General features: G+C 39.1%; 1 protein-coding gene across 1 annotated transcript in view; it reads left to right on the forward strand.

The window, feature by feature from the left end:
- Sspn (sarcospan) overlaps positions 1–23,040 on the forward strand; it is a 45,766-nt gene that overhangs the window by 11,997 nt on the left and 10,729 nt on the right. The window contains exon 4 of the mRNA XM_033765942.1: positions 6–203. Within this exon, the coding sequence (XP_033621833.1) occupies positions 6–203 (198 nt within the window). The remainder of the gene's footprint in view (positions 1–5; positions 204–23,040) is intronic.

A 23,040-nucleotide genomic window follows, 5' to 3' on the forward strand; every position in this document is an offset into this window, starting at 1 on the left:
ACACGGGGCCGAAGAAGGGCAAAGGGGCCCCTAAGGAGTGCGGGGAGGACGAGGCCCGGACGTGCTGCGGCTGCCGGTTCCCGCTGCTGCTCGCCCTGCTGCAGCTGGCCCTGGGCATCGCCGTAACCGCGGTGGGCTTCCTCATGGCCAGCGTCAGCTCCTCCCTGCTAGTCAGAGACACTCCATTTTGGGCTGGGATCATTGTAAGCATCAAGTCTGTTTTGCCTAAGTGCGTTTGCCAAACAGGAATGCAAAAGCCTAACCCAGCTGCATGCGCCCTGCCCCTCCAGCTCCGCGCCTCTAACTCCCTCTGCTCGGACCGCGGGGGCACGCTGGGTCCCCGGGGGGCGAGGCTGCACGCGGGAGGACTGTGCCCTTGAGCCTTCTGCTCCCGGGCCTCCGGGGGCCCTGGCGAGAGCGCTGGAGCCAGGGAGGGGTCTCAGCTCTCAAGGGCTGCTCGCTGGGGTCACACTGAACAGCCTCAGTGACAACTGCAGGTTCTCTCGCGCTATTCCGGACCCCTTTCTCCTGGCCCCACCCTTGACCCTAAATGAGCAAAAGCCGAAGTAAGTTCGTATGTTAAAAGCAAGTTGGGAAAACGCCTGTATTTGGCGTTGACACACTGGGTAGTGTTAGTCTTGTGAAATTGAGGGTCCATTAGAAGGTTCTATGAAATCACATTCTAAGGCTGGAACTGCGAAGCTCTAACCCACCGGGTTCTAAAGTGAGGTACAACCAGGGCGCTGCCCATGGCAGAGGTCTATTTGGGACTCTGCTAATGGATGTACCGTTCTGAGCAGAACAGTGCTCAGCTGTTAGGAGAATGGGTGTTGGAACACTACCACACTTGGCTTTATCAGATGAATACTTTAACGTAAAATGGATGCCATTTATTGAGCACTTACTCTGTGCCTGCCTTGCTAGAGGCCGTGCAGATGTTATTTGTAATTCCCACCTCATCCTTTGTGGGCGTACTTCTTTTCATTTTTCAAATGTGTGAACTCAAGTAAGACTTATTCAGGTCCAGGAGAAAGACAAAAAGGCACAGTCAGCTCCTTCTACAATTTCCTGCTTGGGGTACGTGGCCACCCACTACATTTGGTTTTACAATGCTAAGACCATGTTGTATTACAGCGCCTTTGGCTTACTGAACTCTGAAGTGCATTGTTTCATTTGATCCATGAAACAATGCTTTTACCTAAGGAAAGAAGGTAGAAGAAGGTACATGTCATTCTCAGACCCAGACCGTGAAGGTGGCAGAATTTGGAGAGACTAGAATTGGTACCTCAGACTGCTGGTCTCACTTGACATCATTACTGCTCTTACTGACCGCTGGAATTATAACTCATAAAACAACCCTAGAAATTTGAATCAGGGCAGACATTAGAGACACCTGGTAAACATGCATCAATGCAAGTATTTTCTAATTAAGATTATTTCAATTCACAAATGCTGGCAGAGTAATTTAAAACTTTTAATTTGTGTGCTAAGAAGTCCCATGAAATTATCATGATTGGTGTTTTCCAAATCAAGTAATTTTAAAAATAGCTTTTCACTAAGATATACTATTTTAGTCACCTCAATGACTGTTGACGTACTCAGGGGGAAAATATCTGTGCTTAAAGGCTAGGCAAATTAGAAGGAAAAAAAGGAATGAAACTTTTTGATTCAGTGTTTTTGAGCATCATTTTTTAGTGTGTCTCCTGTCTTTTATTTCAACTTCAAAAAGCCCAATACCAAAGAGACAAATTAGAAGGAGGGAAAATTAATTTTAATGTTTAAGACATAACATACAAATTGTGAGGTTTCATGAACTAAAGTGCTGGTGGGATATATGTTCCTAATTGCCTGGGATGTGGTACAAGGAGCATTTTATACAGCCAGGTCTCTGTTCTTTCTGGTTTTCTTTTCTATAATCCAGGCTTCATTTGAAGTTGGCTCACAGTGTGTTGCCCTGGTGGTATCTATAATCTTGAATTGTCTCTCAACAGAGAATCTACATAGAGCAGGGTAGCCGGCAGAGATGACCTGAAACTAGCAAGGGGGTCCCTGAGAAGTCAAGCCAGGAGCACTGTCCTTCCAACGTGTCCCTGCCTCACACAGGCACCGTGCTGGCCCTCACTGTGCTGTCTGTGGTTGGTCACAGGCACCCTTCCAAGTTTTCAGGAAAGAGAGGAGACAGGGAGGGAGATGGCAAAATGCGGATGTGAAATCATTTTACTCGGTGCTGGACTCCAACTCGGACTTTACTTGCTGAATAACTTTGGGAAGGTTACTTAAAATCTCAAGGAATTAATTTCACATTCATTTCTTTATTAATGAGATCAGAATGACTGGGGTTATTCTGAGGATTAAATAAATACATGGGAAGCTCAGAGAATAGTACCAGCTGATGGTGAGCGTGCAAGGAGTCGGCTCTTTGTATTAGCTGTTAGTGAAGCAATCATGGGTAATGGCATTCTTCAAAGCTAGAAGAAATAGTTCCACTTCAACGGTAGTTTTGCAAATAGTCATTTCAGATTCATTGCATTTCCCAAGACCAGTGTGAACCTAGAAGAAGATATCAATGGCCATCTCACTTTCTCTTTTTTCAGCCAAGTCACTATTTAGCAGTCTTAATGGTATTAGATTAGTCCAGTACTGTACTTTCTGAGTCTCTCTGGCGGGCTATAAAAATGAACTTGGAGGAGAGGGACCTCCTGAGGGTCCTTTTCCCTTTTGGGTCTAGGGCGACTGTGGTTTCATATATCCTGCGGGGAGTCCTGAAAAGTTCATCCTGTGCAGGTCTAGAGACCCGCTAGACCAAAGCAGTATAGGTCGTTGCATGGAGGCGGAGGCAGAGCCACACCCATTTCCGGAATGTGGGCCGACTGACAAACCCACACCAGCTGCGACTTCACGCGCTTTTCCTTTTACTTACCTTTAATCCAGTTGCTTCTTATCCTATCATAATCTGTTTAATTTTCCAGTGCTGCTGGCCCATTAATTTGGGATTTGGGGTTTACATTCCCATAACACAACTTAGATGTCTGAATAAATCCCTTTGGTAGGAAATATCTTTCTGGTTGGCCAAGGCTTGGGTGACTTGATAAGGGTTCGGTGACCTTCTGCTTACAGACTAAAGAGGCCCTTGGTGATTTATGACCAAAGATTTAAGTCCAGGGACATTTTAGGAAAATGACTAGATTATGTTTTTTTAACTTGTCTTCCATGTTTAACCTCTCCATTCACTCTCAATCAGAGAGAGGCCTGAGGTCTTTTTACTTCAGTTACAAAAAGTTGCTCTAAATCGAAAGGAGAAAAGAAAATGGAGCTGCTATGGAGACCATGTAGTTGTTCTTCGAAATTCTTTATAGATGGTTGGAGGGTTACATCACACAATGATGATAATATAAAGTCAAACAGCGTCTGTGAAGATGGATTGGCCAAGGACAGGGATCTCAGGAAGTAGAAGCTTGATCTGCATTTTTTTCCTATGATTTGAGTAGCTGGATCAGATAGGCATCGGAGTGTGGTCATCATTCCAGAATACTTACTGATAAAAAAATATGTATAGATTAAAAGACTCTAAGAACTTTGGGGATTTAATTTGCTTTCTACTCAAATGAATTACAGTTCTGGTTTGTGTAGAGCATGTTTAAACTTGGCTCATTTTTCTTCATTCTTTAACATTTCTCCAGGGTGTCCCCTGCACTCAGCATTAGTTTAAAAATATCGAGTCATGTACCTGGAGGAAATCTCCAGGTCCTGATGGACATGTGCCCTTATCATATCTGACAGTAATGAATACTACTCATTAGAAAATTTAACCTACACAAATATTTTTAAAGCCCATTTACCTTTCAAAGTATTTCACTTGCAGTGATTTATTTGCCTTGGCATGGCTGCCCTGAAGTCAATTTAAGAGCAAACTCTTGTTTCTTCTCTCCAGTGGGGGTTTAGTATTTTCTGGTGTCTTAGCCCTTGGAGGCAATGTTCTCATGGGAAGTGGGAATTCTTTGCCTTATTGTGCTCTTAGTTTTTCTTTCTTCTCCCTCTGCTGTTCCTACACCCTTCCCATTGGAATAAAAACTCTGAGATACATATCATATTAATCACTCAATAACATTTAAGGTAAGGGATTAAAAAAAAGGGAAATGTATTTTCTTTTCTTAGTATCACTCATAAAACTCATCATCTGATTATGTGATGATTAAAAGTCCTGTCAAGAATTTCAATAATATATAATAATTTATTCTAAGAAATTCAGAATGCAGGTGTATTCAGATTTTTAAAAGCTATTTTAAGTTTTAACTTAATACAAAGAAAAATTGAGTAATTATTTTCAAACAGAATATACTATAAAATTTTCAAGTAGACCTATGACATATAGCAAGTAAGATCAACTATTGTTATTATCCATAATTTATAACTGGAAAGCGTAATACATGATGATTTAGCAAAATAGTTATGGAGAGGAACTGGAAGAGAGAAGGGTTTGGTATTGAAGTTCGGACAGACACTTTGATAAGTCAAGAAGCTGACAGTGGTATAAATATTCTATTGGGTGTTTCAATATTTGAAAAATTAAATTTAGAATTATATTCTTAGGAATACACTGCCTCATAATTTTTTATTTTTTGTATTGAGACTTTAATATGCTTCCAAACCTAATAGAGAATCCCATGTACCACTGGGAAATATTTTTTCTTACAGCAAATACAAATTTGTTAAGAAATGAGGAATGATAATCACATGGCCTGACTTAATCTCCATTGGATATGAATAATAGATTATGGCAAGAAAATTATCTTATAGGCATATAAAATTCTCATAGTAAGTATAAAAATGGAATGTAGTTGACTTAATTGGCAAAAATTAATTTCAATGAATATATGAAAACAAAATGGAACATTCAAGAATTGGTGAAAGTTTTCCAAAAGAATTTCAGGAATAGAACAAGGAATATTAAGATTGGACAAAATTGTTAGATACTCAAAATCATTGAGCAAGTCATGTTTTCACCTCTTCAATGTCAGATATACAAAGGCCAAAGGAGTGCTTATATAATGAGAAAGTTGTCCTTGAATATGATTTCTTTATTTAAAAAACAAAGGGGAGATGAGGGCAGATCCTGATATGTTTAAATTCTGTATTGCAGATATATTCAACTCAGAAAGTTAACTTAGAAAGGTAATGTATGGAAGCTTCTGACATGTCAATCATCATTTTCATTTTAATTTTTTATGATAGGAATACTGGTGCATAGAATTTGGAGATAATAAAATGAAAATGAATAATTTATTATCTTAGTCTAAGTATATTGTATATCTACAGGGCCACTATGTATCCCTTGACACATAATGGATGACCAGTGTGTGGAATTGAAATCTATTTATTTTATACCTGCCTTTATCGGAGCTTGTTTGAACTTGCACATACCCATTTGTCTTCATTACTTTTCTCGTTGCTGAGACAAACTACCCAGAATGCCCAGTTAAAGGAGGAAAGGTTTATTTTGTCTCACAGTTTGTAGAGGTTTCAGTCCATAATCAGCTATCTCCAAGGTGGGGTGGCATGGTAGAGGGGCATCACAGAGGAGAAACAGCTTGTAGCAGGCAGAAGGCAGCAAAAGCAACAAGCAGCAAGCAGCAATCACAGCAGCCCTCTTTCTGTCCATTGCATTCTAACCAGGCTACCCACCCTTAGAGTGGGTAGCACTCACACCCAAGGGAGAGCCTTCCATTATCCACTCCTAGAACTATGCCAAATCAGTCAGTGGACTAAATCAGTAAACACACACCCTTGATCCCAGCATCACACACTTAATACCAGTATCACACACTCTAGATCCATTCTCCTCTGAAAAGCCCCACCTATGACCACCTGAGGCTTTGGGGGACATCTAGACACAAGCTATAACATCATTTAAACTATAGAGTTATATACTCAAATACAGAGAAATTTAAGTTTACTTATAACATTTAAGAATACTCTGAAGCCAAAAAAAAAAAAAAAGAATACTCTGAAGCAATATTAAAGAGTGTGTTATTACTACACAGTGAACCCTTGACTTAACAGCTCAATAAGTTCATGAGGGCTGTTTGTAACTCAAATTGGCCAATTGAAGGCTCAGGCTCCTCTACACAGCCTTCAAAATCTCTCTCCTATATACAGGCAGATCTCAATGTCCTTAGAGAGACAAGATTTCTCAGTTAAACCCATACAGAAAAGGATGTTGTAATGGTCCTTCCAGAATTCTTTAAGGGTTAAATCTGTGTCTGAAAACATCTGGAAGCATAAGCAGCTGGCATTCAGGTTGTAACAGAAGACTTTGATCATAAGTTAAAACTAACATGCTGGTCCTAACCCAAGTTGTTCATATGTCAGGCCAGTCATGACTCAAGGGTCCACTGTGTTTTGACTTTGGATCCCAGGACACTTCAACTCACCACTACCAAGATGTTTTATTTCATATTATAAAATAACTACAGGGCCGAGAGAGAGAGAGAGAGAGAGAGAGAGAGAGAGAGAGAGAGAGAGAGAGGGAGAGAGGGAGAGAGATTGGTCATTCAACTTACTTTGCATTTCCCTAACTAGAATAAATTAGGACTTGTTAGGATTGATGTGGTTGAATGCTAGGTGTCAATATTACCAATCTTATCTTCTATGAAGGAATCAATGGCTTGAATTTCCCCAATATTTGATCCAATAATTTAATCTATTTTTAATATGGTATACACTTTCAATTTGTTCTGCGGAAATGAGTATTTTCTAGACTTATTTTTTTGCCTTTCACTCTGTCCCTGGCATTTCTATTAAGGGTGCTCTTTAACTGGACTCACTTGCTCATGCTGTTCTCTCAAGGGTCAGCATCAACATTAAAATGATTACCAGTACATACAAGAGCACAGTGAAGAGTTTAGCATGCATGTTTCTATGTTACCGGAGGACAGGAATAGAATCTAGTCATTAAAATTGAATTAGATATCATTTCACTGAAGAATGCAGTTCAGTTTTAGGGCCTCGAAACTAGCAAATTACAGAAGTACTGATCAAAAAAGCCCATCAAAACGGAGAACTGGATGGGATCTCATGATGTCATCTTTAACCTTCTATTTATTATGTGCTGTCAATGTTAAAGCCCAGGTTTATTGCAGTGACTTCACAAGCTGACAGTGAACTTCTTTAAAATAATAGGTGCTAAGCACAGGATTATAACATTAACTATCTGAAAACCTGTTTCAGAGGTCACACCCTCTTTTCAGATGGTTTGGAGGTAGCCTCGATCTCCATGCATGGAGATAAAACTTGGCAGGAATAACTATCAGATACCTGAGCAAGGTGGCTCACTCAATCACCCCCTGGTTAATTTTAAAATTCATGTGTACACCTACACATATGGCATTAACTAAAATATGGTTTTCTTTCTGTCTTTATCTGCCTGAGTTGCTGTGAGAAAATGCCACACATAGGCTGGCTTAAGCAGTTCTGGAAGTTGGAAGTCCAAGATCAGTGTGCCAGTGTGGTCGGGGCTTGACGAGCGCTGTCTTCCTGGTACACAGACAGCGGCCTTATTGCTGTGTGCTCAGCATGGTGTCCTGATTCATGCACTTGGAGAGAGGAAGAGATTTCTTTCTCATCTTGTACAGCCACCAATCCTGCCAGTTGGGACCCCACCCGTAGAACCTCCTGAAAGCCCTATCTCCAAATGCAGTCATGTTGGGAGTCGAGGCTTTAAGATGCATTTTAGGAGGACACAATTCAATCCATAGCACTTTGGGTGAGACTGCACATTTGTACAGCCAACTCTGTTCTTGAGCTTATTTTCCACCTTATTAATGAAAGCTCTATGGTTTTCTTGGAACAGCTGGAAGTCTGCGTGTTTCTGATGGCAATGCTGAGCTAGCAAACTGGCAAGTGGCAGTGCAGTGGGTGGCATGGCTCAGTGCTCCTGCCAACTGAGTGAAACGCTTGAGGGAGGTGGCTTTTTATTCATTTATAGAGTACTTTTTTGGGGGGTCAGATTTCTGTACAAAATAAAACTAAGTAGATCTAGCTAGTGAAAGTGATTTGAAGAGTAGGTTAGGAGTTTCACTGACTGTGGTAGCTCTTTAAGGTTTAGGTGCCTTCTACCATGTTGTGAGGGGCAGCTACATGGTACCTTGGCAAGGTGTGCTTGGCTGAGTGATACCTTGGGGACACTTATGTTTTTGACAGTGAGATCCGTCTGCTGTCCTGTAAAGGGGCATGATTCCTATTTGGAACTCAAGAGAAGCCACCTCTCAGTGTAACATGCAACTGTCCGTCACTTCCATTTTTGGTGATGATACTGAAAATCAGAGCAAAGATTTTGTTCTGTGGAATATGTCAGAATAAAACTCCAGGGGTGTCCCCTGCCTGGGCTCTGTTCCATGCTACCATCTTGTCCCAGCTGTGCCTTCTTGGCAGATCCCCACTTAGTCATTCAAGGGCTTCTCCCAGGATTCTGTTCCTAAAGTTTTAAAGTCCCAAACTGGGATCTTTTCCTTTACCAAGCAGTGCACGAAACCACACCAGCCAGACTGGAACGGCAGAGAAGGCTGCTGAAAACTGTCACGAATGCAACCTTTCAAAATAAGGAGCCCTAGTTCGGTTCCAGAGTGAGCAGCAGGAAGACCTGGCCATGAATGGGGTTCCAGTGATGGGTGTCGTGTAACCAGTTTGACTTTTGCTCATCAAGTTGACGCTTTCTGACCTAACATTGCTATACCCCAGCCCCTTCCTAACACAGTGCTGTGTTTCTTGGGGGAGGCAAAGTGCCAGCAAGTGGCTGAACATTAGAAAGAAGAGATTGCAATTGAGCATTCTTGAGTTCTGCTGAAGTTGTCCTGGGCCTGGGCCTGTCACTGCAGCAATGAGCAACCCTCCCTGGCCTGGCCTGGTGCTGGGACAGGCAGGGAGGAGTCCCGAGGAAGCTTTTTTAGTGACAGCCCACTCAGTTGTTGTTTTTAAGTGTTTGATTCAGCATTCACTGTAATGAGCCACTAAAAGACCCCTTTAAGAGAAGTTATTATCAAGGCATCTCTTTTGTGTAGAGGATAATGATAAGAGATAAGAAAAGAGGGGGAATCGCTAATATGTTTATTAGACCTTGACTAGGAAGATAATTTTAGCTGTATAACTAGGGGAAAAATAACACCTTCAGGCCATCTAAAGTATTAAGTGTGGGACACACATCAGGCCATAAGGCCCAGACCAAGCCTTATCTCTTATTTAGCTGTGCCAGGAAAGCTCTGAAGGAGACCTGTTTCAGGAGAAAGACAGAGCCTTTCATTTTCCTTGTGCCTTCTGGTGTATGGGTTGGGGGTCCTTTAGGATGGCTATGTGACCACCAGGACACTGGGTACCTGAAGCTGTTAGAAGGGCAAGCTAGGACTCCAAGGTGAAAAAAAAAATTACAAGAAAGGAAAAATAACTTCCTCATAAATGCACACAAATGAAGCACTTACCACCATCACTCCAGTGGACAAGTGACCTTCTCAGTAAGTCTCCACTCTTCTCTGTGCCTCCTCTCTACTAGTTCGATTCTGAAACGGAAGGCTCAAACCCACCCAGGTTGGTTTGGGCTCGTAGTCTATTTGACAGCAAGTAGTCTGAGATGCTTATAAAAGAGCTTAGGTCTGTGTTCAGGACTCTGAGACCAACTGTAACTTTTAAAAAATGAACTGAGTGACCAGAAACCATTGTATTATGGAAACCTAGATAAATCATTGTCATTCAATTGCAGAATCTAGTGTGTCACAAAGTTTTCCACCTGGAGACCTCCCCGAAGCCTCCCTGCCTTTCTCCCCATCCTCACACACACCTCACAAAAACCTCGGTGTCTGGCTAACCATGTTGCCATGGCAGACACACAGGACAGGCTGCAGATTGTTTGGGGACACTGACCTCGGGCCGAAAGAGCAGAGCAATCAATGTTCAGATGAGAAGTGATATTGCTATGGATTGCTTGATATTCCCTTCTATTTTATTTCTTCAAGTGCTCTCAGTTACAAAAGCCATTTGATCATAGTTTTTAAAGGTTGAACAAGGTAGTTCTCTTACATGCTAGTGTAACAATGTTCTATAATTGAATTTAGATTGATTTATCATAGTTTTGATTTAATAATTCACTAGATTTCTGTCTATTGTATTCTTTCACATGTATGCCAAGGGGCACGAGTGCAGGATTATCTCTGAGGTAATTTTAAAAATAGGGCCTAATTTGAGGAGCTGCTTAATTATGCCAGAGTAATGAAATCAAGTTTACAATTATACCATTGGAGTGGGCTAAGTCCACATTAACAAGATTCCTTTCCCACTTCTGAGGGCTTGAAAATTCCTAAGGTGAAACAAATGAAATAATGAGTTGTTGATCTTTTCCCACTATATGTGACGATGTTGGCTCCTCCTATTGGTTCATGAGAAATGGCTCGAACAACTTCTCCCTTCCCTTCCCTTCCTTTTGGCAAGGGATTGTTTTGAAAAGTAGGTTTTTATACAATTGCTGCTGATGGGTTTCTCCTAAGTTAAACAGGAGTGAATTAGGCAGTTGATAAGCAATGGAACAGAAGCCTATAAAAGAAAGAATTCTTACCAGTACCTCAGAACTTCTGACATCTTGGCCACACCTCCTGTGAATTTCCGCATGCTGGGCACAGCGCCCTTGCGCATGTGCTTAAATCAGGTACAGGAGACACGTGAACAGCTCCTTACAGGGTAATTTAGATACCCAAGTGCCAGATGGTGTCTGTTGCATAGTGTGGTGCCAGGGTAATGAGTGACAAAGGCAAGGACCCAGAGGCTGAACTGTTGGGATCGATCGCAGGGCCTTGTGCTCATGAGGCAGGTGGCAGCACCACTGCGCTAAATCCCTGGCCCTCCACTAATTTCTAACCATTTTCCAAATCATATTTGGAAATTATTATTTTCATTTTTGTGTGAGTCTGAAGGAGTATGGGCAATTCTATGATTTCATAATTATCAAAATCTCAATTCTAAAGTGACATATAGAATAAAGCCACCATTTATCCATCCCTACCTTCATCAAATTTTAGTATTTTTTAGTAATTTTATATTTTTTTTGAAGAAAGAAAGCATCATGGTACATTGTTTTCCTCTGTCTTTCACTGCTTGATCTACATTTTCTTACTATTCTTTCCTTCTCCCAGGCTACTACCCTGAATTTGGTATTCATCATGCCTCCATTTTCTCATTTTTTCCAATATATAGGTATCTGAAACCAATTATTATTTTGCTTTAAGTTTCATATAAATAAGATTGTACATACTTTTGGTCCATTGTTATTTGAGATTTATTTATAACAGAACATGGATATTACTCATTCACTTTTGCCATACTGTATTTTAATGTAGGAATTCCATGTAATAATCATTTGTTCACATGCCTGTTGATGGACATTTAGACAGCTTTCAAAAATGATTTTCTTTTGTAATTACAGTGTTGCAGTGGGCATCCTGGACCCTGGCTCTTTGTGCATGAGTATCAGCTTCTAGAAGGCATAGTTCTAGAAGTTGAATTATTGGGTAGCAGGATACAGACATCTTCAACTTACTATTCAAGTCACTACATGAATCCAAAATTGTACCAATTTACATTTCCATTAATGGTAAATGGTAAAGAATTTTTTTTAATCTCTCTTATTTGTGTGGAGTGGTATGTTTAACTTGCTTTTTTTTCTGATTCCTACTAGAGTTGAACATATTTTATGTTGATTGGACATTTGATTTTTTTCTTATTTATTTATTAAAAATATTTGCTATAGGTCATTTCCCCCTTATTGATTTTTAGGATTTATTACTTTGTTACTTAATCTTTCTGCTTTTAAGTACTGAGAATATCTTTTCTGAGCTGACATCATGTCTTTCTTTATGGTTCGTTTCTATGAAAAGATTTAATCTTAATATTATATTTATCAATTCTTTCATGGTGTGTGCTTTGCTGTGTTTTAAAGAAATTTCTCCATATTCTAGTGTCAGAAAGAGATTTTTCTATACCATTTTCTAAAAAGGTTGAAGTTTTGCTTTTTTATGTTTATGCCTTTAGTCTAAGGGCATACACTTTTTGCATATTTTCTCATCTAGATTGCTAATTTCTTAGTACCAATGAATAAACAGGCCTTTCCATATGGAGCTGACATACCTATTTATCAACTGTCAAGTTTCCATATTAAATTTCATTCATGATTCTCTTCAGTTCCATTGTTCTGTCTATCACTGTGTCAATATCTCACTGTCTGCTTGAAAATAGCACTATCATGCCTCTGATTATGAAGACAATAGGATAAACAGTCCACTTTCACCCATTTTCTTCTTCAACATTGTCTTCGTAAATCTTAGCCATTTTCTCTTCCTTCTTTACTCAAAAAAGCAACCTTTCAAATTCCAAGAAGAATACTTTGGGTATTCATACTTTTTTTCCCCAGTATTAGGAATTGAACTTAAGGCCTTCATATCAATCTACACCTACAGCCTTTTCTTCCTTTCTTTATGTTATTATTTTCTTTTCTTCTTGGAGGCAGGATCTCAGAAAGGGATTAAGTCATCCAGGACTGGACTTCAATTTGTGATTCTCCTGCCTCAGCTTCCCAGGGTGCTGGGATTATAGTTTTATGCCACATGCCCAATGGAATTTATACTTTCTATACATAAGCACAGAAGAGATCTTCATTTATTTGAGTCTTGTCTAATGTCTTTTTGTTTGTCTTTTGATAATTGATTTCAGTTAAATTGCTTTGTGTTCACTTCATGTGCTTTCCACTATACCAATTCTTTGGTATTTGATGAGATTTTGTGGCTAATTTTTATTAACATTCCATGCATATGTTGAAATAATATTGATAAAATCATAAATGAATGACAGTTCTATCATCCGGCTTCCATAATTCTCACACGTGATTGGTCTTCTTTTTTCTGTGTGTTACTTTCCTTCCTCCACACCACATATCATACATTAGATGACTTTGAAGTAAATCCTTGACTTTGTATCATTTCACCCATAAATATTTTTACTGTCTAAATCAAATGATAGAGACTATAAGTAATCAAAATACCAGTGTCACCCCTAAGAAGCTAATTTCTTAATAGTATCCAATAATGTGCAAATATCCATTATTAACTCATGAGTATTTCTTCACAGTTTATTCAAATAAAGATCCCAATAAGGTCTATACACTGCAATTGATACATATATTTTTATATCTCTTTTACTCAGAGATTTGTCCTTTCTTCTTTCTCTTCTGTCTCTCTTGCTCTCCTGATCCCTCTTACACTTCATTTTTTTAAATAACCAAGTTTTTATTCAGGGCCACTTTCATATTACTTTCTCTGGATTAAAATTTTGTATGAAATTGGGCATTTTTTAACATATTGGGCATTTTAACATATTTTGGGTAATAAGTGAGCTGATATATACAAAGTAAATGAAATATATTATGTACCTTTTCGGGTAGAGAATGTGTCTGAGCAGAGTTGAAAGGATGAATACAACTGATAGCTGAAGTAGGAGCTCTGTTCCATCAGGTAGCGAAGGGAGAAACAGGACATTTTGAGTCAAAGGCACAATTCATGTCCTATTGTATAATTTCACCTATTTTTAATCTATAACCAATTTTATTGCCTAACGATTCTGTTGTTTGTGTTTGTTTAATCTTTTGAAGATGTAATTGCCAAAATTCCAAGAAGTTCCTATAAGAATCTTAATCTAATACACAAATCTGTGTTAAAATACTAAAATGAGAGCCCAGGTGAATGTATTCTACTTAAAGGATCCTTGATAATACAGACACTGGGATTTATTTTCTCAGTTTTCAGAGTTGATAGAACAGTCATAAAAGTATAATGGTGTTGGCCAGGGTGATGGTGCACTCCTGTAATCCCAGGACTCCAGAGGCTGAGGCAGGAGAATGGCTGTGAGTCTGAGGCCAGCCTGAGCTACATAGTGAGTTCAAGGCCACCCTGGACTGCATAGCAAACAAAACAAAACAAAACAACCCAAAACAAAGCAAAGCAACCATCACCACAACAGAGATTCAGTGGTGTACAATGTCAAGGAATTTGCAATGATTTTCAAACAGGGTTTGGAACTTAGGAATTTTAGTGACTCAGTACTGGCACACCTCTAGTACTTCTTCCTAGCTTTGCAGCAGAAAGTTTGCTTTGGCGGAAACATCAAGGGAAGCACACTGTATCCATAGGATTTAGGAGATTCACAGTCCTCTAATCCAGCTGCCATTCACAAGTTCCAACTCATTTTTATCAGGTCCATCAGAGTAGCTAGTTTTCTAATAACCTGAAAAGTATTAAATGAAACACGAGTGAACATCTACACAGCACAGTGTGGGCTGAAAAGTAGGGAAGTCACTCCAGTTCTCTTCCCAATCTTTCTGTGCTTCCACAAGCGATCTGGCTATGCTACATAGCGATGCAAATTTAAAGGCAAACTGTTGGAAAAATATTAAGAAAAAATAAGTATAATTCTGGTTATTGAATACTATCAACTCATAAGAAGAACTCAACATTTGGAATTAGAAAGGAAGTATCTGCTCATACAGAGGACTTCAGCCTGGTGTACAATTACAGTTTAACACTCTCTACTTCTTTCTCCATCAGTCAAAGCTTTGATCACACAGAACAGGCGAATTCATTCTTGTGGCTGGCAATAATTTACTTAAGAATCACACAAGATCTTAGAAATTTTATTTTTAGAATTTATTTTGCAAAGAGATCTATAGTGAAGGAAGTCACAGGTGAGAATGGGTCCACTTTTGTAATGTGCACAGAAGTAATTTTGGTTCAATTTCAAATGTCTTTGTGTCCTCACATATGAGAAGTGCATACATTTACAGTAATTCAGACATACGCCTGTCAGATATCAACTCCTCAAGAAAAAAGACAGTTGTAATAAGAAAGAGGGAGGAGAAAGATGGAATGGGTATTGCAGAGAGGCTGAGTCTAGGAGTGGTTGAAGGAGTGTCTTTTCTTTTTCCACCTCAAAAGGTAATCATTTTCTGTGATAGAACTTATCATGTAGAACTACCTTCTCTCTGGAACCTAGAGCTCTAATATTCACTTTTAAAAAATAATCTCTTGGGCCATCTTTGGAAAGTAAATATTACAAATTTGCCCTCACCAGCTTCCCAAAAAGATATGGAGATATACAGATGAGGATGTGTGTCAAAATCCAAACTCTTTGTGGACAGGGAGAACTTAGCTCTGTGATAAAGAGAGGATTTCTGCCCTAGAGCTTCCCAACAACAACTTCTACTCTAATAATAAAGGACCTGAGTCATGGAGCTCTGCAGTTGTGGATCCCTAATTTAAAAGAAGTAGTAATTGAATATCTTCCTGGTATATCACAGGCCGCTCCTTAGTAAAAGTTCCTAGCTATAAAAAGTTTTTGCTAAACCTGGTGTGGTAGCCCATGCTGTAATCCCAGAGGCTGAGGCAGGAAGGAGATTACAAATTGGAGCTCAGCCTGGGCAAGACCCTGTTTAAAAATAAAAATAGAAAAACTGAGCTGGGGATGTAGCTCCGTGCAAATGCCCCGGTTTCAATCTCCAATACTGACAAAAAAAGAGAAAGAAGAAAATTTTAAAAAGCAAAAAATTATAGAAGCTATCATTTTATTCACACTAGAAAAGTTACTATTTTGAGCCTCGTTTAAAAAAAAACATGGAAAAAACTTCAAGATTATGATTAGATCCCTGAATTTTAATGTCTGTACATGCACACTCACTATTTAGAGAGGGATTGCTACAATGTTTCCCTGCATCTCAATGTTCATAAACCCTTGGGTTAGTTTTCAATCTTTATATTTGTACCCCTGTCACTCTGTAATGTGTTACAAAAGTCTTGTGCGCCAAGCTTGGCCGAGAGCACTGTGTTTTTAAAAAAGTAATATTAATTTTGGATCTGTTATGTCCAAAACATATTTATTTACTGAACAGCATTTTTTTCCCCAGAAATTAAATGCTCAACTCTGTAAAACCACAATGGTATCATCAGAGAAACATACACAGCTTAGTGTGGTCACTAAGATTGGCATTTCCTGGTTAGTAGATAATAAACAAATTTGTAGTACAAATTAAAAAAGAAGCAAAATTTTTATTCGTCTCAGGTATTTGCAAACTATGTCAACATTACTGGAAAGATGCTTGATAAATGGATCCTGGCTGTGGAAGCAAAAGTATCCAAAATCACTAAATGAATGGATTTATTTCTTTATTTGACAAATACTTATTGACTTTTTTTTTTTTTGTACTGGTTATGATACTAAGCCCTTTATGTGTGTTTTCTCATTTGATCTTTCACCAATTTATGAAGTGCACATTGCTGGTATTATCCCAGTTGTGATGAAACTAAGGCTCTAACAGTTATCTTGTTCCAAGCCCATTAGCTAAAAAGCAGTGGAGGTGGGTTTTGAACTTGCGTCAGTCAAATCCAGCTCCAAGACCAACCCTGTCTCTATTTTTAGCTGCGTGACCCATTTTGCTATGAATCTTATCTAGTCACCCTCTGTTGCTGCCTGTCCAGGTCCTTGCATGTTGTATGTGGGGTTGTAAGATCGTAATTACGTGTGGTCAATACATGTTGTTGAAATCACAGAGCCAGAAAGGGTCTCCTAAGAAACAACAGCAAGCTCACCATGTACTCTCACTGTTTTTCATTTTTTAAGGGGATTGAACATTACCAAGCATTTTTTCCCCAGTGGATTTATTGTTGTTAATTACTCTTTGTCATGTTTGTTGGGGTGGGGGAGTTATAAAGATCAGTGCTCTATTCTACAGAGCTCTTCTCAACAACTGACATACTAGAGATGTACTAACATATTTGTTTACAGACTACTTCTCCGCTTTAAAGCTTAAGGTCTACTGAGGCAATTTTTGTCTTCTCTCTTCATTGTGGATTGGCAAGCTTCAAAACATACATGACACATGGTAGGTACACAATGAGTATTTGTTAAAAGAATAGAATGAGATTATTCCTAAGATGTGATAGAGTGAGTATATTTACATATATCATTCATTTTCAGCTCAGATTTCAGAGTAAATTACACTGGCACTATTTGAGGTCATAAGAGTTGGGAGAAAAATAATACTATGATTTCAGGCACATTACTTAAGATCCTTAAAAACAAATTCTAAAGTAAGTGTTATTTTCTCTACTTCGTGCATGATAAGACTGGGTCTCAACGATTGAGTCGCAATCCCCCAGGTTGGGTTGTGAGATTTCCTGTTCACAGGAGGCCTCAGTGACACTTCAGACAGTCAGAAGAAAAGCAGCTTCTGGAATGTTCTCCAGACCTCTGCAGTTCTTGCTTACAGTGCTGTCGGTTTTCCTCCAAGGAGGTGACTGTGACATGTGCTGGCCAAGAGCTGAGCTCCGTACTCTGATGGGTACAGCTTTCAACTCTATGCTATGGATTGTGCCCTTGTACTGTAAAACCTTTCTGAGCTTCTGTTTCTTCATCTATAAAATGGGAGTCATAACAGTGACCACTTCATAGGATTTTTGTGAACATGAAATGGTATAATTTACATAAAGTGCTTAGTAAGGTGGCAGGGCCTATACAACTGTTCAGTATTAACATCAAAATGTCAAATCATCTAGACTTAATGACTGCTCTTTATATAAAGATCATGTGAAGTGCTGACTCGTGCCAACACTAAGTCAACCGCATGATATTTGTAAATAAGTCAGTGTCAATTGTAAACATGGTTGTGTTGTTAGTACATGAAGAGCCTTCCGATATATGCTAAACTCAGTCATTCTAATAAGTGTACGAATGACTCTGCTTGCAATAATAATGTTGGTAGTGATCATTACTAGCAATTCTCTAGCTATAAGGTAGTCATTATTATAGGTACCCTGCTTAATTATCATCAATCCTCAGATTCACCATCAAATTAAAAGCAGTATTATTTTCATTTATAGACAAGGAAACTGAGGCTAAAAAGAATTAAATAACTTTGCTCAAAACCATTTCACCAATAAGTAAATAAATAAATTCAAGGTTCAAACTTTAAAGCTTGGATCTTTTCCAACATGTGGCACTGTCTCCCTCATTATACTTGTAGTTTTATACTTGTTTTTAACAAACCAAATTCAGTTACTGTTTGCTGAATGAAGTTTAATTTGATGTTTCTTACTTTTTGTTATATTTTCTCCTTTTTGCCTTTTATTTTGCTTTTAGCTAAAAATATACTATATTAATAAATGTAGGGAAGCGATATCCCTCATAATTATATTATATATAAGTCCTATTTTATGAACACCTAAAACTTTGTCTTTAAAAATAATACATAGTAGATAAAACCCGCTTATAACATGACTCTCACATTGTAAAAAGGATGAAGACTCTTGGTAGGTCATCAGTAAGGGAGAAATATGAGCTGCTATTTTTTCATGCCAAAGGCATTGCCCAATGTCATACCAAATGACATGATAATCAGAGTTGTTGTTTAGGTATCAGGAAAACTATCACTATATTACAGTGTTTAAGTAACTCTGTCTTACTTAACATGGCCCCAAAGTGCAAGAGTAATGATGCTGGAAATCTTATTATAGTATATTTCTGTAATTCTATTTTATTGTTAATTTTTATTGCAAATCTCTTTCAATGCCTAATATAATATTACTCCAATGAATGTGTATATATAAGAAAGAAGCACAGTAAATATAGGGTATAATACTATCCGAGGTTTCAGGCATTTTGGGCGTCTTGGGACATATCTCATAAGGATGGGGAGGGCTATTTACCAGGACTTCTTCTTGGCTGTTTTCATTGCTCCTTTATACAGACTCTGTAGGCTGATTACAGGGATCTCAAACAATTAGTGAAGACTAATGTGCCAGATATAGTGCAAACCAATCCAAGTTGGTAACCAAATGATGCTGTCCAAGAGGAGACTCAAGAGAAGGCTGAAAATGTGGAGGAGGCGCAGGAGCAAGCTAGAGATTGTCTGATAGCCGTGGTTGTTGTCGTTATGCCATAGTAATCAGCATTTGCTACCAACAGCTCTTCCTCAACCAGTTGTTGAACATTTGCTGACACAGCACTGTAGATGTGATACAATTTGGATCGGAATAGGAAAAGCCTGTCAAACAGTAGCAGAATCCTATTTCACACTGATAATTTAGAGATGTTCTCCAAACCGTCAACCAGAGGTGTGGAGACCACAAGCTCCAGAAGGAAGTTATAGTTAAGTAGTGATGAAGGCAAGAGAAGTGGAATTGCCTCCAATTTTAGGGACTCTTGAGGATCACATTTCTTTACGGGGAGGAATTAGAATCATGTATATATTATTAATCTAAAAATTTAAGGTGCAATGAATGTGCACCTTATTTTTTACTTTTCTGAAGCCTCGATTTTCTCTTCCTTGTAGCATGCATTCTTGAGATAATTAGGTACACAAGTATATATCTATATATCTATATCTGTATATGTATGTCTATATATAGAGAGATATGTATGTATTCAGTACTGTTTACTCTTTTGTAAGTAGATACTGTTACTACTATAGTTATTTTGTCTTTTGCTCATAATTAACAGCTCTCTATAGGATTCTCCACTAGATAGTGTGTAACTCTGAACCCCTAGCCATCCTGATAAACTCTACACTGTCCATCAGCACTTAGAAGACCATGTTTATAGTTTAGACCTGTGGTTCTTTTTTGTGGGGGGTACTGGGGATTGAACTCGGGAAATTTTTTTTTTCTTTTTGTACTGGGGATCGAACTCGGGTCCTCCCGCTTGACAGACAGACGGCAGAACCACTGAACTAAACCCCCAGCCCTTGACCTGTGGTTCTTAAAATGTTCCCTGACTCAGCAACATCAGCATCATCTCATATTCGTTAACAGTGCAGAATCTCAGCCCGTACTACTGAGTCAGAAATTTGGTAACTTTCTACCTAGCCTTTCAAGTGATTCTGAATCACTCTCTTAGATTTTGTCTTCCCCTAACAGAAAGACAATGAGAATCCAGTAAAAATGCTTAAGTCATGCAAAAATATTAGCTCCAATCCTGAACTCTTGATCCAATAAATAAACTGTAATAGATTTTCTTGGAATGTTCTGTTTCCTATTATTCAATTTTCTAGTTCATTATGTGTTAACAATTCTTCCAAGCCTACATTCATTTGACACACTATAATATATTTATCATTTGTTGAAGATGATTTCTAATATTTTGCCTTCCTTATGTTGAATAGATGAAATTTATAGAAATTGTCTTCAGAAATATGCAGAGAGACATTTACAGTTCTGCTACTTCCCTGATTGATCAATTCACTGTGCAAACAAAAACAAGTTCATCTTGTTACTACATTGATTAAATTGAAGCACTTTAAATACAAAGGTGGGAGTTGATTAGCTTACAGAAATAGTCACAATTCATGATGAGGAGGGAATGGAGGGAGAAGAGGACCATGCAAAGGCATTTGACAGTGGAAGGCTGTATCCCCGACAGCCCAGTCTGGTGGTGGCTCCATTGACAAGGAAAAGAAGAAAACAAATAAATTGGAGTTGTGTGGCTGTCACAAGACTGGAATATAAATACTTATGATATGGAGAGAAATAAATATTAATAATTCTTATTCTCACCAAATGTTTAGGGTGACCTTCTAGCTATGACAAAATGAAAAGGGAAAAATGTAGGTAAATCTTCCAGGACACTGGCCCTGAATGCCTCCCCAACTTTTTCCACAGTGCCATCACTTAAAAGACACCACTGCAGGTATAATAGGCCAAATAAATAACAACCTAATGTGTGACAAGACTCAGGATTCTTACATCTAGAAATGGACTTAACATTCAGAGAACATTTCAGCCCTGTTTTAAGTCTCTAACTCACAAGAGGCTGCATGCCTCACCTGGTAAAGACAAAAAAGAATCTTTTGGTAGAATGTGACATTTAGGACTTACGTTTTCTCCTTACACTAAAACATGTTTAAAAATGGGTTAAAATGATGTTGGTTATGTTTTCTACTAAAAACAAACTCCTTTTTTTCTTTTGTACCCGGGATTGAACTGGGGTCCTTGCACTTGAAAGTCAGGCCACCGAACTGCTGGGCTAAATCCCGGGCCCTCCAAGCTTTTCTTATCAATATAATTATCCACTCACACACAGACTTTACCATGGTCTTAAATGCTCCTGGCCCTGCTGACTCCTTAGAGCTGGTTTCCAGCGCCACCCCTTTCTCTTTTGGCTTTGTGCTTTGTGATACCACTTGTGCACCTCAGGCCTGGGTGTCTGGTCCGACAAAGGCCTCCTTGAAAATCTCACATAATTGCTTGTTTCCTGTTCTGTGGGCCTCACCTCACCATATCTAATGGGAGCGCTGGCCTGGATTCCAGGAACGCTGTGCCAGAAAGGTCTGGCCGGTCTCAGTGTTCATTAACATGAGCTCCCCCTTCCTTGCCTGGAAAGCCAGAACACCGTGTCTTCCCGGCATGCCCAAGTCCTGCCAGGTCAGGAAGCAAGACCCTTAGTCTGGCGGGAGAGATTTGCTTTCCTCCGCATGGCCATAAAGCCATCAGTTTTAAGTGTCCAATAAATACTGTTCTTCTAGAACATGCTTTTGCTCAGCACCGATACACTCTGAAGAAAAAAAAAAGCTGTATTGCAACATGCAAAGCTGTGGGTAGGGAAACACTGTCAAGAATTTATCAAGTCCCATCAGATGGCTAAGACATTAAAATCTGAATTCAAGCTTTTTAGCAAGGGGACACAAGGACCTAGAAGTGAGGCTTTTGGAAATCCAAAAGTATCACCAGTTTCATAAATTTTAGATAGGACATGATATGAGACCAAAATTATAAGAAGTACATTTAAGATGTTTTCTGTTCTAAAGATTCAAAATTTCTTCATAATTGGGTAACTTCCCAGGCTCCTTTCTGTTTTCACGAGATGCTCTTTGGATGGACCAGTGTTTCCTATGGTTTCAATAGCTTCACATATGCTGCTGATGAACAAATCCTCATCTTCAGACCAGGCCTCATTCCCGAGCTCTGGGCCCAAAGGGCTGAGCTTTGAGACCATGTGTGATCATCATGCCTCACTCCTGATCTGCCGCTCCCTTTACATCTCATGTCTCATGAGATGTCAACATCATCTACCTGCACATGCAGGTCAGGTAGGCCACCGAGTGCCTTCCTGAATCTCCCTCTCCTTCAGCCTTACAGCTACTCAGTCTTTAGAGCCTATGGATTCGGCTGTCCTGCTGCCACTCAAACACCTCAATCTCCATCTTCACCTCCACCTGAGCTTTCACCTCTCCATTCAGACAGGAATTGCTTCTTAGCTGTTTTCCCCTTCGCAGATCTTTCCCCAATTTGTTGCATTCTCCATAGCCAGGTGGACTGTTCTAAAAAGCATCTTTGGTCCGGCTCTATAATATTCACTCTGTGTTTCTCCATGTCTTTACACTAACACTACTCATTCTGCCCAAAATACCTTTTCTCATGCCCTCCTTCTAGCTAATTTCTGCACAGCCTTCAAAATTCATCTTCCTCCATGAACTCTTCTCAAAATTAGCAATCTCTTTGGTTTGTTCTCACAGCAGATATCGTTTTACTACCTACATTATATTGTAACTTCACTCTCCTCTCTTTCCCCACTGGAATAAGAAACCCTACAGGCTGGATAGTTCTTGGTGTAACTGACTATATTTTTCATCTCTCAATTCCCAGAGTCATACAATAGCACAGGATCTGGCTATTGTATACCCTCAATAAAGTTCTGCCGACTGAATAAATGAAATGCTGTAGAATGAGGTCATGCATTTCTATGCAACATCTCACTGGAAACCAGGCTAAATGAAGGCTACAAAGAAATAGCTACTGCAAAAGGAGAAATTTTTGTTCAAGCAGAGGGAGGCACTGAATCAGATTTTTTAAAATGCTGGTCAGTTAGGCCTGATTATTTGAATGCGTCTCTCAAAAAGACAAGAGGAAAAGTCTTGGCAGTTGTCTAATTCAGCACAATTTGTCTCTAGGGGACAAAGAATTACATAGCAGA

Source organism: Fukomys damarensis, unplaced genomic scaffold (genome assembly GCF_012274545.1).
Source record: "Fukomys damarensis isolate Sample0158 unplaced genomic scaffold, DMR_v1.0_HiC HiC_scaffold_19, whole genome shotgun sequence".
NCBI classification, from domain to species: domain Eukaryota; kingdom Metazoa; phylum Chordata; class Mammalia; order Rodentia; family Bathyergidae; genus Fukomys; species Fukomys damarensis.